The 19925-nt window shown below is 37.0% G+C and overlaps 1 protein-coding gene across 9 annotated transcripts in view; it reads left to right on the top strand.

The window, feature by feature from the left end:
• Positions 1 to 18219, top strand: part of APC (APC regulator of WNT signaling pathway) — a 115954-nt gene extending 97735 nt beyond the window's left edge. For all 9 annotated transcript variants that reach the window (XM_081133298.1, XM_081133297.1, XM_081133296.1 and 6 more), the window contains 5 exons: positions 1156 to 1295; positions 1843 to 1920; positions 2196 to 2312; positions 6292 to 6506; positions 7851 to 18219. In XM_081133298.1, coding sequence (XP_080989424.1) covers positions 1156 to 1295; positions 1843 to 1920; positions 2196 to 2312; positions 6292 to 6506; positions 7851 to 14436 — 7136 coding nt within the window. In that variant the 3' untranslated portion in view covers positions 14437 to 18219. The remainder of the gene's footprint in view (positions 1 to 1155; positions 1296 to 1842; positions 1921 to 2195; positions 2313 to 6291; positions 6507 to 7850) is intronic.
• Positions 18220 to 19925: the final 1706 nt, after the last annotated feature.

The following is a 19925-nucleotide window of genomic DNA, read 5'->3' as shown; positions in this document are numbered from 1 at the left end:
CAAATTAATTTTCACTTATCTACATTCAAACTCATCTGTTATTTCTGCTAATCATAAAAATTTGTGTGAATCTTCCTATACTGAAATCCCCTGGCCTGGAATTCTTGACCCAAGGTAGAACTTTGCCTGTTTTGCAGATTCCTCTATATACTGACCCTTCTAGATTATTTGCAAAAATATTCAATGTACAGGTTCTCTCAGATTAATGAACTGACTCTTTAGACTTATACTATCCAAGAATTGTCTGTTTATATTCATTCTCCTTTTTTTTTTTGTCTAAGCTACTGCTCTGTGACAAAACAATATTCTCATTCCCACAACGATTAATATTGTCAATGAATAATATTTTGAATAGCCTCCATATGCGTTTTTATTTTTGTTAACTCCCTCACCATTTGCTTTGCCTTTTGTTTGTTTTGTTTTTACTAGCCTTTCCTTTATGTTTTTCCCTTTCTCATCATTTTCCTCCTTGCCTTCCTAGTGTTGACCACTGTGGGCATTGTTGAGCATACCCAGTGGTGGGAATCAAGGGAAAGAAAATACTAAATCCTAGTATACTTGGTATTTGACACCCAGCTGAGTATCAAAGAAAAGTAAATTTTTTTAAAACATAAGTAGTTTTATAGAACTTAGTAGCAAGTTGAACAGGTAATTTTCGTTAAAAAATAACAACTTTGCTTCATGCACAGTTTGATTTATAACTTTCAGTATTCCTAAGGATAATTATTCAGCAGGTAAAAAATATTAAAGTAATTAGGCCACAGTGTGCAACAATAAAGAGTGTAAAGTCCTACTACTAAAAATAAGTTACCTTTTCTGCTTACATTCAGGAAGGCCTAGTGTTAAAAAATAGCCTTCTCCATCATTGACAACAGTGTGTGTGTAGTAAATAGAGTGTAATGCTCATTTCACTCAGCAAGGCAAGGGCTGGAGGGTGGAGAAACTGGCAGAAAATGGAATAGTTGTCAGCTGTACTTTGTAAATGTATTACACAAAAGTTCTATAACAGTTTTTGTAGCTTGTAATTCTAAAGACATTTAAACCATGTATTCTCATTCTTGAGATTTTTCCCCCCTAATATTTAAGTTATAAACTTGGTACCAGTTTGTTTTATTTTAGATTATTGTCTTTTTCCTCTTGCCCTTTTTAAATTAGGGGGACTACAGGCCATTGCAGAATTATTGCAAGTGGACTGTGAAATGTATGGGCTTACTAATGACCACTACAGTATTACATTAAGACGATATGCTGGAATGGCTTTGACAAACTTGACTTTTGGAGATGTAGCCAACAAGGTATGTTTTATAAGATCCATTTCTTAAGACATCTCAGGTATGAGTTAGTTTACTTTCCTACAAACTACTTTTCACTGATTTTCTTTTTGTCACTATCATTAAACACTGACTAATGAAAACCTGTACTTCACACCCCACTGTACATCCTTATTCATTGGTTACGCTGCAATTAAACAAAAGCAAAAGATAGAGCTCAGTAGTGGATTGAGGTAATCGCAAAACATCTGAAAATCCTGATGACCAGTCCAGGTGTTACACTCTATTGGTTGCATCCAAATAAGAGACTTTACCTTAAAGCCCTTTGCTTCTCATTTCTTATCATTTATTCACTTTATTTTTACAGTTTGCCAAGAGAAGCATAGATAGCAAAGGATTAGGAGAGTATTTGTCTTTCATTTATGTGATTCTAAATCTTTTAATGAATAAAATATTAGCTATAATTAAAATGGGACTATTAAAACTGTATTTGAAGTTTAGTAGTCAGAAATGAAGCATAACTTCAGGTTGCCTTGTTACTGACCCTCTGTTCCATATCTAATTTTTACAGGCTACACTATGCTCTATGAAAGGCTGCATGAGAGCACTGGTGGCCCAACTAAAATCTGAAAGTGAGGACTTACAGCAGGTACTGCTTAGAATTTTAAATATTTTTCTAGGATATCAGCTGGTGAATATCCTGATTTAGATTAATTTAAGCTGTGACTCAGTATTTAGTATTGGTTACATTAACACCAGAATAAAGGAAAATAATTATATTGTAGGAATTCCTTTTGGCACTGTATTAGCATTTAGGGGGAATTTCTTAATAGATTTCTACTTTTACCTCTGGCATTAAAAGCAAAAAATGTAACTAGTATAAATAATTTTAATACAAATATTCTAAAATCGATTCATTTGCAGGTTATTGCGAGTGTTTTGAGGAATTTGTCTTGGAGAGCAGATGTAAATAGTAAAAAGACGTTGCGTGAAGTTGGAAGTGTGAAAGCATTGATGGAATGTGCTTTGGAAGTTAAAAAGGTACCTTTGAAAACATTTAGTACTATAATATGGATTTCATCTTTAGATACTTTTTTGCCACCCTCTTCCACCACTGAGATTCCCTAATTCCTGGCCTATTTATCTCACCAATCCTTACTCTAGACTACCCCAAAGTCCTAAAGTTTAGCAGTATTCCTAGCCTTTGTTCACTAGATGTCAGTACACCCTCCTCTCAGTCATGACAGTAAAAATTGTCTCCAGATATTACCATATGTCCCCCAGAAGGGAGGAGGGACAGAATTACCCCTAGCTCATAATCACTGGTATAAGTGTTGCCTCTATGCTCTTAAAAATCTCAATCCTCCAGAGTCCTCAAATTTTCATGGTCAGCTTAGCAAAATGCGATCAGACTCAAGAGTGAGGAATCCCCAAATAAAAATTTGTTTATAAAAGGAAATATATCCAGGTGGGATATCTTTTTCAGAATAAGCTTCTTTTTTGTTTTCTTTTAATTTTAAACTTGAAATTTGAGAGGGACTAAACAAGTTTTCTTAACTAATTCAGGCTTCTTTTCACCCAACCAGTCCTCCTAGAATCACGGCCTACATTTTTTCTTTAAAATTTTCTTTTCAGATACGGCAAAAAGTTTTGTTTTTTATTGTTTGTGTATTTATGTATTTTTGCTAAATTATATTATTTTTTACCTGGAAAATCTAATCAGCTGAAAAATTATCAGAAATAAATATATTTAAACAACTGGTTATAAAGATAATGTTCAGATATTCTTAGGGTCTACATAATGATACCTTTAAAACACTACTGAATTGGCAGAACACTTGTACTGATGCTGCAGAAAAGAAGATAGTTGAATGACCAATAAGCACTTGAAAATATGTTCAACAACATTATAGTCATCAGGGAAAAATATAAATTAAAACGACAATGAGATACTATTACACATAGTATGTTAGTTAAAATTTAAAGATTGACCAAGTGTTGTCAAGGATTTTGAATAGCCAGAATTCTCATGCACTCCTGGTAGGAATGTAAAGTAGAATAACCACTTTATACACCTACATTACAACACAGACATTTTACTGCTTATTTACCCAAGAGGAACGAAAATTTTCAGTCACACACAGACTTATACACAGATATTCACGGCAATATTATTTGTAGTAGCCAAAAACTAGAAATAACTCTCATGTCCATCAACAAGTGAATGGGTAAACATATTGTGGAATATCCAAAATGGAATACTATTCAGCTATAAAAAGAATGAACTACTGAAGCTTGCATAATCTGAACTACTGAACTACATAATCTATAATGACAGAAAACAGATCAGGAGTTCCCTGGGGTTGGGGTAGATTACAAGGAGCTACTAGAAAATGTGGAGGGATGCAATAAATGTTATCTTGATTGGAGTGATGGTCTCATAGTATACACATACATCAAAAATGATCACATTGCACACTTGAAATGTTTGCAGTTTTTTGTTCTCTAGTTACACCTCAAAAAAGTTACACAAAAAAATTAGTACTGTGCACATTTTAAGACTTCTCATGAATCAACCCTGCATATTGTCAGAAAGATTTAATGGTTTGTCTGTATTATGGGAACTTGCACTGCTGCTGAATAGTTCATGACTTTATTATATAATCTCAGGGACCTTAGAGATCTACATACAAACTGATTGCTACAAACCAAGAAAGCTAGATTTTTTTAAAATCCTTCTGGGGAACATAAAATACAATAAGAAATGGAAAGATATACTCTCTTCTTATAAAGGAAGAGTAGTATTTAAAGATAATTTCTCCCTAAATTCATACATAAATTTTAATTGCAAGTCCAATCTTGGAAAAACTAGCCCATCAGAAGTTTATAATACCCAATTCTGGTTTGGGCCTGCTGGTTAGCAGTATTAAAATTGATTTGTTCCCTCTTTTTCTACATTCAGTGCAACAGTCACTATGAATATTCTCCTTCTCAATTCATCACCTTTTCCTCAATTTCATTTACTAATGACCAAGAGAATCAGAACTACCTTTCATATTTCCCATATATTTCATCATTTTAACTTCATTCAGCTGGCTCTTTCTCTTCTACACAATAGAACTTTTCCTTCACCTGCAGTCTGTGCCCCAAGTGTTGCTGTTCACTCAAAGATATTAGTCTCTTACTGTCTTTTATATCTTCTCTACTGGATAGAGAGAAGAAAGCCTTTTATGTTTCAACTATCCATAGGAAACCCTATTTTTTGGAAATTAAAAAAAAAAATTGGTTACTTCTCATTCCTGCAGTTTCTCTTTTTTCCTTTAACAACCAAGCTCCTGAGCAAGTCACTTGCTCCGTTTCTTAACTAGTAAATCTTCAGTCGCTCCTAATCTTGCTTCTAACAAAATCTAGATTTATGCATTGACTTCGATTTTTATTTCTACCTACACGTATATTTGATACTTCTTGATCACACACCTTATTGAAACTCCTCCCTTTGTTTTTGCCACATATACTTTCAGCCTCTAACCATTTCTTGTTTCCTCTAATTCTAACTCTAAAGCTTCTTTGAAACAAAACTCTCATCCCTCAATATGTAGTCTTATAGAGAGCAACTTCTATTTTCCTACCTTCAGCTCTCCCTCTGGGCCAGCTGCAATTTTAAAGCTCACTCCTCTAAACTCTCGCTGTTCTCTTCTCAGGCTACTTTGTCCCATCTTTATGGCAGACATAAAATTGAGTTCTTACCCGTCTCACATCTTGATTGGTGAAAGCACTTCTTCCTTGCTTTCTCATAAATAGTATCTAAACCTGTTCCTAGATTGTTTCATCCACTTAATGTCCTGATGAAGAGAATACAGTGGCTATTTATTAGATTGGGCCCAAAATGTTTGCTGTGACTTTCAAGACCTTTGACCTCTCTGACCTTAATTCCCACTACTCTGCAGAATGGACTTTGATCTCCTCTCTTTCTTCTTTCTGTTCTTTAGTTCTCCCTTGCAGATTCCCATTTCCATGCCTTTCCTCATTCTACTTTTACCCTGCCAGGAGAAGTTGTCTCTGAGTGTACAGATCTTTTACTGAGCTGCTCTCCTCCATGAAGTATTTTATTTGATTAAATTTAGGTAGCAACTATCTTTTCTTTAGAACACTTTGTTTCATTGAAATACTGTTTTGCATCTTTTTTCCCCCCAAAGTAAATTGTTAGCACCTTTAAGCAAGTATGGGTTTGCTATGTTTGTATCCTCTGGAGTACCTCTAATTGTGATAGCCCCAGAGTAGATTTCTAATGGGTGTTTATTCCTTGATTTATTTGTAGTAAAAGGAAAGACCAGATCAGGATCATGGCAGGTTTTAACCAAATATCCTTAATTGTGTATACAGAGTATTTCTGTGCAGTTATAGTTTGATAGTTTACTATGATATTGTAAACCAGGGAGTTCTGGTTTTGTAATTACTTTGTTTCTTTGGGAATTTTAAGAATTGGAGTTTTTCCAGTGTGCTGTCTTTTTAATAAGTTGTATTGTTACTTTTAAATCAACTACATATAGATATATTTTGTGTGTGTGTTATACAAATAGAATATTATACATACTGCTCTGCAACTTCATTTTTTCATTTAATAATACTTCTTAGATATCTTTCCATATCAATATACAGAGTTTTTTTGTAGTTTCTGTTTTCCTAATAGTTATCTTTTCAGCATGCACATCAGTTCTGTCCATATTCTAATATAAGCTCTTGTAAGATATGTGTGTACCAACTAAACAGAATAAATTTTAGAAAAGGTTATTAGTTTAATGCTATGTTCTGCTTATTTTATGGGGATATCAGTGACTTAAGTTCCTTCTGTTCATTATTTTATGAAAGTTTTTCTAAATGGGGAATTCCTAATTTACCAGTGAGGGTTGAACAGCAGAGGAGATAAGAGAAAATAATTTACTTAAAAGAGGTAAACATCAAAGTTTTGAGGGACAAATTCCAACTCTAATTAGATGACACATAATTTGTTTCTTAATAGGAATCAACTCTCAAAAGCGTATTGAGTGCCTTATGGAATTTGTCAGCACATTGCACTGAAAATAAAGCTGATATATGTGCTGTAGATGGTGCGCTTGCATTTTTGGTTGGCACCCTCACTTACCGGAGCCAGACAAATACTTTAGCCATTATTGAAAGTGGAGGTGGGATATTACGGAATGTGTCCAGCTTGATAGCTACAAATGAGGACCACAGGTAATTGCAGTTTTACATTACTTTTAATTGGTATAGAATTAAATTAGTGTAGAATTCATTTCCTCAAAAAGACCCATTTGTTTTATGTAATTATGTAAGTTCTAAGCCAAATTATACTTATTGTGGTGAAAAAGTAACTTCATTTCTAACTTACTCATTAGGAATAAAGGTTCATAGTATCATAAAGATATCTAGAAATGAACAAATGATAGCTGAGAGGTATAACTCTTAGGTAGAGGAAAAAGTTAAAGTCACCAAAGCAAAACCTCTGGATATGATCCAGAGAGTACAGTGCTTTACATTTTTCTAATTGTGTCTTAACATCAGTAATCATAATGTTATTTATCCAACAGCCATTCTTCAGCCTACTAGAGCTCTTACACCTAAGAGAGCACCTCAAATACAGGGCACACATTTTCAGAACTTGGGCTCTGTATTATGCCAACAAAAATATTAATATTTTCACAGCATATTCATTTTATTCAATATTGTTCCTCTCCCGTTTTCAAACAGACCATGTAGTACTTTTAGTAAAAGAACTGTAAAGAACATAAACATCTTTTCTTTAAGTTTTTGATGTGTAAATTACAAGCCATAGCCCTTTCTGCTATGCAAACAAGTCTTTTTAAACTCAGTACACCCTTGCCAGTCAATTTTAAAGTCCACTAAGCTATGTTGTCATTAACTTCAGTTTTCACTGCATTAAGCAACCTATAGCTCTTCAGGTCCCCAAGCTCATTATATTGATTCTCAACCCTTGTTTTTATAGGTACCTTTAAATGTTTTTAAAACCTTTCTTTTACTTTATTTTTAGAAACCATGTTTCCGGAGTGCCCTTCTGAGGGGAATGGCAGTATCACATAATCCAGCCAGAGATACAGCCATTGCTCTAAAAGTTAGTTTGCTGATCTAGGTGCTTACAGCATGCTCCTTGACTGCGTAAAGATATACTGATTGATTAACTTACCACAAAGGCCCTTTCAGCATGGTACATTTATAGTCCTTAAATTGGGAAACTGTCACCGTGGAAATTAAGTAAATGTATCTGCTAAAGAAAAAAATTTAATGAACTATCAGAATAGGACATGCAGAATAGATTAAAATGAACATTGTACTTCTTCTTTTAGTCTGACAGAAGAGTGCTTTAAAACAATAAGCGTTAAATGAACTGAGACAGAACAAAAGGAGATATGGAATGCTTGGAATTTATAGTATAAATCGGTACAACTTTATTATACCTGTTTTAGTAGTTATCTTTAGATTTAAATGTGTTTTCTATCCTCTTATTTGTTGTTACTATAAACAAATTTTGACTTTAATTTTGTGATCTTATTTTTATTTCAGGCAAATCCTAAGAGAGAACAATTGCCTGCAAACCTTATTACAGCACTTAAAATCTCACAGTTTGACAATAGTCAGTAACGCATGTGGAACCTTGTGGAATCTCTCAGCAAGAAATCCGAAAGACCAGGAAGCATTATGGGACATGGGGGCAGTCAGCATGCTCAAGAACCTCATTCATTCAAAGCACAAAATGATTGCTATGGGAAGTGCTGCAGCTTTAAGGAATCTCATGGCAAATAGACCCGCAAAGTATAAGGATGCCAATATTATGTCTCCTGGTTCAAGCTTGCCATCTCTTCATGTCAGGAAACAAAAAGCTCTGGAAGCAGAATTAGATGCTCAGCACTTATCAGAAACTTTTGACAATATTGACAACTTAAGTCCCAAGACATCTCATCGTAGTAAGCAAAGACACAAGCAAAGTCTTTATGGTGACTATGTTTTTGACACTAATCGACATGATGATAATAGGTCAGCAGACAATTTTAACAGTGGAAACATGACTGTCCTCTCTCCATATTTAAATACTACAGTGTTGCCCAGCTCCTCTTCATCAAGAGGAAGTTTAGATAGTTCTCGTTCTGAAAAAGATAGAAGTTTGGAGAGAGAACGAGGAATTGGCCTAGGCAACTACCACCCAGCAACAGAAAATCCAGGAGCCTCTTCAAAGCGAGGTTTGCAGATTTCCACCACTGCAGCTCAGATTGCTAAAGTCATGGAAGAGGTATCAGCCATGCACACCTCTCAGGAAGACAGAAGTTCTGGGTCTACCACCGAATTGCATTGTGTGGCAGATGAGAGGAATGCACTAAGAAGAAGCTCTACTGCTCACACACATGCAAACACTTACAACTTCACTAAGTCGGAAAATTCAAATAGGACATGTCCTATGCCTTATGCCAAATTGGAATATAAGAGATCTTCAAATGATAGTTTAAATAGTGTCAGTAGTAGTGATGGTTATGGTAAAAGAGGTCAAATGAAACCTTCGATTGAGTCCTATTCTGAAGATGATGAAAGTAAGTGTTGCAGCTATGGTCAATATCCAGCTGACCTAGCCCATAAAATACATAGTGCAAATCATATGGATGATAATGATGGCGAACTAGATACACCAATAAATTATAGCCTTAAATATTCAGATGAGCAGTTGAACTCTGGAAGGCAGAGTCCTTCACAGAATGAAAGGTGGGCAAGACCCAAACATATAATAGAAGATGAAATGAAACACAGTGAACAAAGACAATCAAGGAATCAAAGCACAACTTATCCTGTATATACTGAGAGCACTGATGATAAACACCTCAAGTTCCAACCACATTTTGGACAGCAAGAATGTGTTTCCCCATATAGGTCAAGAGTAGCCAGTGGTTCAGAAACAAATCGAGTAGGTTCTAATCATGGAATTAATCAAAATGTAAACCAGTCTTTGTGTCAGGAAGATGACTATGAAGATGATAAGCCAACCAACTACAGTGAGCGTTACTCTGAGGAAGAGCAGCATGAAGAAGAGGAAAGACCAACAAACTATAGCATAAAATATAATGAAGAAAAACATCATGTGGATCAGCCTATTGATTATAGTTTAAAATATTCCACAGACATTCCTTCCTCACAGAAACCATCATTTTCATTCTCAAAGAGTTCATCTGGACAAAGCACTAAAACTGAACACATCTCTACAAGCAGTGAGAATACATCCACGCCTTCATCTAATGCCAAGAGGCAGAATCAGCTCCATCCAAGCTCAGCACAGAGCAGAAGTGGTCAAACTCAAAAAGCCACCTCTTGCAAAGTTCCCTCTATTAACCAAGAGACAATACAGACTTACTGTGTAGAAGATACCCCAATATGTTTTTCAAGGTGTAGTTCATTGTCATCTTTGTCATCTGCTGAAGATGAAATAGGATGTGATCAGAGGACACAGGAAACGGAGTCTGCTAATACGCTACAGATAGCAGAAATAAAAGAAAACAGTGGAACTAGATCAACTGAAGGTTCTGTGAGTGAAGTTCCAACAGTGTCACAGCACATTAGAACCAAATCCAGCAGACTCCCGGCTTCTGGTTTATCTTCAGAATCAGCCAGGCACAAAGCTGTTGAACTTTCTTCAGGAGCTAAATCTCCATCAAAAAGTGGTGCCCAGACACCTAAAAGTCCACCAGAGCACTACGTTCAGGAAACTCCACTCATGTTTAGCAGATGTACTTCTGTTAGTTCACTTGATAGTTTTGAGAGTCGTTCAATTGCCAGCTCTGTTCAGAGTGAACCCTGCAGTGGAATGGTAAGTGGTATCATAAGCCCCAGTGACCTTCCAGATAGCCCTGGACAAACCATGCCACCAAGCAGAAGTAAAACCCCTCCTCCCCCTCCTCCTCCTCAAACAGTTCAAGCTAAACAAGAGATACCTAAAAATAAAATACCTAGTGCTGAAAAGAGAGAAAGTGGACCTAAGCAAGCTGCTGTGAATGCTGCAGTTCAGAGGGTTCAGGTTCTTCCGGATGCTGATACTTTACTACATTTTGCCACAGAAAGTACTCCAGATGGATTTTCTTGTTCATCTAGCCTGAGTGCTCTGAGCCTCGATGAGCCATTTATACAGAAAGATGTGGAATTAAGAATAATGCCTCCAGTTCAGGAAAATGACAATGTGAATGAAACAGAATCTGAGCAGCCTGAAGAATCAAATGAAAACCAGGAAAAAGAGGTAGAAAAACCTACTGATTCTGAAAAAGACCTATTAGATGATTCAGATGATGATGATATTGAAATACTAGAAGAATGTATTATTTCTGCCATGCCAACAAAATCTTCACGCAAAGCCAAAAAGCCGACCCAGAGTGCTTCAAAATTACCTCCACCCGTAGCAAGAAAGCCAAGTCAACTGCCTGTGTACAAACTTCTGCCATCACAAAACAGGATACAAGCACAAAAGCATGTTAGTTTTACACCAGGAGATGATATGCCACGGGTGTATTGTGTAGAAGGGACACCTATAAACTTTTCCACAGCTACATCTCTAAGTGACCTAACAATAGAATCCCCTCCGAATGAGTTAGCTGCTGGAGAAGGGGTTAGAGCAGGGGCACAGACAGGTGAATTTGAAAAACGTGATACAATTCCTACAGAAGGCAGAAGTACGGATGAGGCTCAAAGAGGAAAAACGTCATCTATAACTATACCTGAACTGGATGATAGTAAAACAGAAGAAGGTGATATTCTTGCAGAATGCATTAATTCTGCTATGCCCAAAGGAAAGAGTCACAAGCCTTTCCGTGTGAAGAAGATAATGGACCAGGTCCAACAAGCATCTGTGTCTTCTTCTGGAACTAACAAGAATCAGTTAGATGGTCAGAAGAAGAAGCCTACTTCACCAGTAAAACCTATGCCACAAAGTACTGAGTATAGGACACGTGTAAAAAAAAATACAGATTCAAAAAATAATTTAAGTGCTGAAAGAACTTTTTCAGACAACAAAGATTCAAAGAAACAGAACTTGAAGAATAATTCTAAGGACTTCAATGATAAGCTACCAAACAATGAAGATCGGGTCAGAGGAAGTTTTACTTTTGATTCACCTCATCATTACACACCTATTGAAGGGACTCCATACTGTTTTTCACGAAATGATTCTTTGAGTTCTCTAGATTTTGATGATGATGATGATGTTGACCTTTCCAGGGAAAAGGCTGAATTAAGAAAGGGGAAAGATAATAAGGAGTCAGAAGCCAAAGTTACCAGTCACACAGAACTAACCTCGAGCCAACAATCAGGTAATAAGACACAAGCTGTTACAAAACATCCAATAAGTCGAGGACAATCTAATAAACCCATGCTGCAGAAGCAACCCACTTTTCCCCAGTCATCCAAAGACATACCAGATAGAGGGGCAGCAACTGATGAAAAATTACAGAATTTTGCTATTGAAAATACTCCAGTTTGCTTTTCTCGAAATTCCTCTCTAAGTTCTCTTAGTGACATTGATCAAGAAAACAACAACAAAGAAAATGAACCTATCAAAGAAACAGTGCCCCCTGACTCGCAGGGAGAACCAAGTAAACCTCAGGCCTCAGGTTATGCTCCTAAATCATTTCACGTTGAAGATACCCCTGTTTGTTTCTCAAGAAACAGTTCTCTCAGTTCTCTCAGTATTGACTCTGAAGATGACCTGTTGCAGGAATGTATAAGTTCTGCAATGCCGAAAAAGAAAAAGCCTTCACGGCTCAAGGGTGATAATGAAAAGCATGGTCCCAGAAATATGGGTGGCATATTAGCCGAAGATTTGACACTTGATTTGAAAGATATCCAGAGACCAGATTCAGAACATGGTTTATCCCCTGATTCAGAAAATTTTGATTGGAAAGCCATTCAGGAAGGTGCAAATTCCATAGTAAGTAGCTTACATCAAGCTGCTGCTGCTGCATGTTTATCTAGACAAGCTTCATCTGATTCAGATTCCATCCTTTCACTGAAATCAGGAATCTCTCTGGGATCACCATTTCATCTTACACCTGATCAAGAGGAAAAACCCTTTACAAGTAATAAAGGCCCACGAATTCTGAAACCTGGTGAGAAAAGTACATTGGAAGCTAAAAAGATAGAATCTGAAAATAAAGGAGTCAAAGGAGGAAAAAAAGTTTATAAGAGTTTGATTACTGGAAAAGTTCGATCTAATTCAGAAGTTTCAAGCCAGTTGAAACAGCCGCTTCAAGCAAATATGCCTTCAATCTCCCGAGGTAGGACAATGATTCACATTCCAGGAGTTCGAAATAGCTCTTCAAGTACAAGTCCAGTTTCTAAAAAAGGCCCAACCCTTAAGACTCCAGCCTCCAAAAGCCCTAGCGAAGGTCAGACAGCCACCACTTCCACTAGAGGAACCAAGCCATCAGTGAAATCAGAATTAAGCCCTGTTACCAGGCAGACATCCCAGCAGGCTGGGTCAAATAAAGGGCCTTCTAGATCAGGGTCTAGAGATTCCACTCCTTCAAGACCTGCCCAGCAACCATTAAGTAGACCTATGCAGTCTCCAGGGCGAAATTCAATTTCTCCTGGTAGAAATGGAATAAGTCCTCCTAACAAGTTATCTCAACTGCCAAGGACATCTTCCCCTAGTACTGCTTCAACTAAGTCCTCGGGTTCTGGGAAAATGTCATACACCTCTCCAGGCAGACAGATGAGCCAGCAGAACCTTACAAAACAGACAAGTTTATCCAAGAATGGCAGTAGTATCCCAAGAAGCGAGTCTGCCTCCAAAGGACTAAATCAGGTGAATAATAGCAATGGATCCAATAAAAAAGTAGAACTTTCTAGAATGTCTTCAACTAAATCAAGTGGAAGTGAATCTGATAGGTCAGAGAGACCAGTATTAGTACGCCAGTCAACTTTCATCAAAGAGGCTCCAAGCCCAACCCTAAGGAGAAAACTGGAAGAATCTGCTTCCTTCGAATCTCTTTCTCCATCTTCTAGACCAGATTCTCCCACCAGGTCCCAGGCACAGACTCCAGTTTTAAGTCCTTCTCTTCCTGATATGTCTCTATCTACACATTCGTCTGTTCAGCCTGGTGGATGGCGAAAATTCCCCCCGAATCTCAGTCCCACCATAGAGTATAATGATGGAAGACCAGCAAAGCGCCATGATATAGCACGCTCCCATTCTGAAAGTCCTTCCAGACTTCCAATCAATAGGTCAGGAACCTGGAAACGTGAGCACAGCAAACATTCGTCGTCCCTTCCTCGAGTAAGCACTTGGAGAAGAACTGGAAGTTCATCTTCAATTCTTTCTGCTTCATCAGAATCCAGTGAAAAAGCAAAAAGTGAGGATGAAAAACATGTGAACTGTATTTCAGGACCCAAACAAACTAAAGAAAACCAAGTATCTACAAAAGGAACATGGAGAAAAATAAAAGAAAGTGAAATTTCTCCCACTAATTGTACTCAAACTGCTTCCTCAGGTGCTGCAAATGGTGCTGAATCCAAGACTCTGATTTATCAAATGGCACCTGCTGTTTCTAAAACAGAGGATGTTTGGGTGAGAATTGAGGATTGTCCCATTAACAACCCTAGATCTGGAAGATCTCCCACAGGGAATACTCCCCCAGTGATTGACAGTGTTTCAGAAAAAGGAAATCCAAGCGCTAAAGATTCAAAAGATAACCAGGGAAAACAAAATGTGGGCAATGGCAGTGGTCCCATACGTACCATGGGTTTGGAAAACCGGCTGAACTCCTTTATTCAGGTAGATGCCCCAGACCAGAAAGGGACTGAGGCAAAGCCGGGACAAAGTAATCCTGTTCCTGCATCAGAGACTAATGAAAGTGCTATAGCTGAGCGTACCCCATTCGTTTCTAGCAGCTCAAACAAACACAGTTCACCTAGTGGGACTGTTGCTGCCAGAGTGACTCCTTTTAATTACAACCCAAGCCCTAGGAAAAGCAGTGCAGATAGCGCTTCAGCCCGGCCATCTCAGATCCCGACGCCAGTGAGTAACAACACAAAGAAACGAGATTCAAAAACTGACAGCACAGAATCCAGTGGAGCTCAAAGTCCTAAGCGCCATTCTGGCTCTTACCTTGTGACGTCAGTTTAAAAGAGCTGAATTAATGAAGCTAAGAAAAATATGTGTTAATTACAACTGCTATGTAGAATTTTGTTTCAAATGAAACTTTAAAAGACTGAAAAATTTTGTAAATAGGTTTGATTCTTAGAGGGTTTTTGTTCTGGAAGCCATATTTGATAGTATACTTTGTCTTCACTGGTCATATTTTGGGAGGCACTCTGGATAGTTAGGAATAAAATGGTAAAGCCAAGTATATTTGTACAGTATGTTTTACATGTATTTAAGTAGCATCCCATCCCATCATCCTTTAATTATTGCTTGTCTTAAAATAATGAACACTACAGATAGAAGATATGATATATTGCTGTTATCAATCATTTCTAGATTATAAACTGACTAAACTTACATCAGGGAGAAATTGGTATTTATGCAAAAAAAAACCCATTCTCTTTTAGTCCTTGTGAGTCCATCTAACATCATAATTAATCATGTGGCTGTGAAATTCACAGTAATATGGTTCCTGATGAACAAGTTTACCCAGCCTGCTTTGCTTTACTGCATGAATGAAACTGATGGTTCAATTAACAGTTCTGTGGTCACATGTACATTAGATAGCTACAGTGTAACAATTTACACTCTTTTGTGCTCAAAGAAAAAAAAAATGTGTTAATTGTAAAACATGAATGAAATTATTTTACCTGAACTAGATTTTATCTGAAAGTAGGTAGAATTTTTGCTATGCTGTAACTTGTTGTATATTCTGGTATTTGAGGTGAGATGGCTGCTCTTTTATTAATGAGACATGAATTGTGTCTCAAAAGAAACTAAATGAACATTTCAGAATAAATTATTGCTGTATGTAAACTGTTCCTGAAATTGGTATTTGTTTGAAGGGTCTTATTTCACATTTGTATTAATAATTGTCCAAAGGGCCTCTTTTAAAAGCTTATGTAAATTTTTTCTTCAAAGTCTATGCATTAAGAGTAAAATTCCTCCTACTGTAATAAAAACACTTGAAGCTGACTGTTGGCATTTAACCATTCCATGCATTGGCACTTAACCATTCCTGAAATTTATTTTTCTTATATGTGATTAGCACTTCCTAATGCTTAATATTTTTCCACTTTATGTTGTTTTTCTTACTCCACTATATGATTTAAAACAAATTCATTTAATAGCACTGTAAATTGCCTAGCACAGACTAGGCATTGAACATAACAGGCCCACATCAAGTATTTCTTTTTTTCTTAATAGAATTCTATACTTGAAAAATTGATTATTCTTAGGTATAAGTAGTCTCTTCCAAGCCTGTCTTGGAATGTAACTGTCTTGTCCCTTTATCTTCTCCCTGCTGCTACTGAGTTTGTCATGGCAAAATTCCAACAACCAAGTATAATCAGCACTTTGCCGTGCTCAGAAAATGCAGATCACATGGGACATCAGAGGTGGATGTAATACTACTAGGATATTCTAAAGACTATTTAAAACCCCTTCTTGTTGAGGAAAACTTAGGCAGGTAGAGTTGTGGGGTATGTTGTTCTCGTGCCCCCTTCCTTATATGGCAGGCAGAGCCCCCTTCATGAAGGAACACAAACTGATACACTTATTAAACAAAGATAATTTACCTCCCTAGAATTTGTCCTAAAAGGTCAGAGGGTGAGGAGGAGGTAAATACATTCGTGGAATAAATGGAATTTTATTTTTAATAATAAGTTCATGCATTCTGCCTTTGGAGAAGGAAAGGGATATTTAGGTATGGTAGGCACTGGGAAAGGGGTGAGGAGGAAGCACATCTATCTTGTGCCCTTGAAGTCACGTCATGCGGTTAATTATCTACCCCTTATGAGTATTTATCACTTACCAGTAATGAGGCTGATTTTTTAAAATAAAACGCCAGTAAAAGTGCTATGATTAAATTAAGGCATTTTACTCCACAGTCCATACTCTTCACTGCACCACTGTCCAAAGACTTCATTTTACTAATATTTGGAATATACCTACATTTAAATTTTTGTCAAATTTTATCTAAATGAAATAGTTGTGAATAATTCTAATTTATTCTATATTTATTTTTCTTAGCCTGTCTTGATCCAACAGGGATATGTGTGTTTAGGTCATATTTCTTTCCTCTTCTTTTAGTCCTGATTTTCAGTTTTTCCTGAATTATTGCATGCCAGTTTTTGTAAACCACTTTAAGTACTCTTATGGAAAGAGATGGGATGTAAGCCAGTTAAAATTAAATTGCCATTTTCAAGTAAAGAAAGAAAATTGTCTTTTTCAAGTAAGGCAAAATATCAATGCTAGAAGTGAAAAGAAGGGTGCCTTCCACATGCCAGAAACTTCAGGCGTGTGGGCAACATCTGGGAGAAGGGTCAGTCAGTCTGTATTGCCCATTGAGGGGAAAGTTATTCTGTGAGACTCTCTAGTTAGAGAATTAGTAAAGGGGCAAGTCTCAGTTTTACTTTTAGAAGATCACAGGGTGCTGCCATAACACCAGGTATTCCCAGTTTATGCTTGTTATTTAAATGGCACACTGAGCTCAGTTTGGGGGATCATTTAATAGTTGTAATGCCCATTAAGAGAAATACCTAGCTTTGGACTGCAGCAAACAACGAAGGCAGTGGTTTTCAAGCAAGTGCATTTGAATCACCAGAAGTGCTTATTAAAACATAGCTGGGCCACACCCCCATAGTTTCTGAATCTGAGTGGGATCCCAGAATTTGCAATTCTAACAGCTCGCAAGTGATGATGCTGGTCTGAAACGACCCTTTGAGAACGACTGCCCTAAGTTATAAGGAAGCTCCTTGAGTGATTACCTTCAGTCTAGTTATTCCTCTCAACAACTGGACCTTTAATCTGACAATTATACCAACACTTCCCTCTCCTGTAGGCATGAAAACGAATATTGAGCTATGCAACCTGGTATAGCCCATCTCAACTCCCAGTAGCGGACAAATTTACCAGATGTGAATGAACAAGCAGTTTTAGAAACAATGAGGGACCAGCTAACGTTCCCTTTGAAACAGTTACTGTAAAGACAATATCAGCAAGTATCTAATTTGGATTTGCAATAGAAGAGACTATGAAAAGAAACTTTGAAGTGATTTCAAAGAAATCACAGGTGAAAGGAAAATGTGCCTAATTTGTTAATATACAGTGGGAGTGATTAACCAATTAGCTACAGCAAATCAGATTGGTATTTAAGAGTAAAGTTTACAAGTTACCTGGGCACTAAAGGGAAGTTAATGAGGGGAAAATATTGAAATAAAAGATTAGCCTGTAAGGATCAAATAGTATTGTAAGTACAGTGTAAAAAACAAACAAATACAGATTGTGTTACCACATGATTAAGTAAAGGGATGATTCTTGCTGAGGATGTGGGCCAGTTGCACTACATCTGAATTTATGTTACCACTGGGTTTCTTTGTGTCTAGGAAAGAATCAAGTGCCAGAAATGCAAAACATATTGCCAGGAGCTGAAGAAATAATGGAGTAGTCAAATCATTAAAATTTATTAAACAAAAGTAATTTTTCAAAAGTCACAGTGGGTGAAATAGAATATATAAATTATTTTTTAATTTCTAATAAGCATATTTTCCTCCTATTACGCTGACTTGAAAATACTGCTTTGTAGTGTTGAAATCTATGGACTCCTGTAAACACCAGGTCATTTTCTTGCCATTCCCCTAACTCTGTTCTGTGGTCTATAAAACTGTATTCTGGTTTTTGTTAGGCCATTAATACTTCTTTCAACATGTATGTTCTATGTGTATAATATTGTTCTTGGTGCTAAATATACTTTCTTTCCTCTGATATTCAGGATAATTCTTTCTCTAATTTGTGACTATTCGCTCATTTTCTTGAAGTTATGTGATTGTTACTCTTTTAAAATGAAAATACTCATAATGTATACTAATGAAGGTGACCACTGAATATAAAGCAACATTAGTAAAAAATAAGTGCTGAGAGCAACATCAAACACTGCCTGCTCCACCTATACCACCTTCAGAATCCACACACTCAGCCTCACCATTGGTCACTGAACCACATACCCAGTCCTGCCCCCTGGCATAGGGGAGACTCATCATCAACTGACCAGTGACCAAATACTTGTATGACCTGGCTTAAAAAAAGACGGCCAATCAATTTGAAGTAAGAGTCACAAAGGAAATTTCTGGTTGGTGATTGGGGGCTGGAAATGAAAGATCTTACAGGGTTAAGGCTGAGGTTATTATGTATGAGGGGCATTATGAAGCTAAAACTAAGGAAAAGCCAGCCAGCAGAGAAAGAAGGGCACAGATGGGAGGGAGGCGGAGAGCAAATGAAAAGCGAGAGTCGCTAGCTCCTGGTGTTACCTCAGTCCCTGCCATTTCTGAGACCTAGTTTTACTTTTGCTTGTGTTTGGGGGCATTTGTGAACTTCTAAGCCCACTTTGTTCCTGAAGTAACTTAGGACTTAACAGAAAACCATATTTAGACATGTATTCATGAGTTAATTTCAAAGATAAAACTTTCTAAAAGTGTCTGTGGGGGGAGAGGAGTAGGTTGCCTACAAAAAATGGGGGGAGGGTGGTGGCATCAAATCTCTTCTCTGCAATACTAAATACCAAAAAAGAAAAACAGTAAAACCATGTATGCAGCATTTGGAAGAAAATAGAACTATTACCTAAGAATTCAGAAACCAGCCTAACTAGCATTTACCTGAAGTACTTATATCATTCAGAATTTTAATTATAGTTATCAACACAACCTTCTCTAGAAGACCAAATATGTTCATTCATTTAAAGAACATTAGTTCACAGGATTTGTATATGGGCCAGAAAATTATTCTTGGAAACTGGACAGTGGAAACAATACCCAAGTGATACTGAGGCTACTTTCGTCAAGATTCAGTCGCTGCCCCTAACCATCAGGACCTTGCCTTAAAGTAAGGACCTTGCCATACCCTTGCCATAAAGTAAGAGTATGTGTGACACTTGCTTCCTCACACTGCTCACCTCTGGAGCCTTGCTTGGGTGGATGTGATGGGCAGAGGCTACGTCGCATGCCTATGCTGGATTCATAAAACACGAATTCCCCAAATCTATGGGGAGCATCTCAAAAGTGCTGGGCAACCAGGAACCATGACCTATTTCTACTTCAGTATTCCTGCTGCCCAAGCAATTAAATAGAAAGGCATTAAAGAAACAATTTGAGCAATACAACTTTAAAACTTGAATAAATGGATAAATAATTGTGGTTAATCTGATCATTAATCTCAGTGTGAATGTCCAAGTAACTCAAAAATGAAAAGATGAAATTCTTAATAATTTTAATTTAAAATTGGAGGTTATCCCAACCCAATTTGGGAAACAATATTTAGAAGGGAGGGAAAATGTAAAAGCTAAATGTCTTTTTTAAATATATCTTTTCTTGATTTCAGAGAGAGGAAAGGAGAGGGAGAGAGACAGAGAAACATCAACGATGAGAGAGTCATTGATCGGCTGCCTCCTGCACGCCCCCGACTGGGGATCGAGCCCG

This window comes from Miniopterus schreibersii (assembly GCF_964146895.1).
Source record: "Miniopterus schreibersii genome assembly, chromosome: 3".
Lineage (NCBI taxonomy): Eukaryota > Metazoa > Chordata > Mammalia > Chiroptera > Miniopteridae > Miniopterus > Miniopterus schreibersii.
The sequence above is the reverse complement of the archived record's forward strand: the minus strand, read 5'-3'. Positions and strand labels throughout refer to the sequence as shown.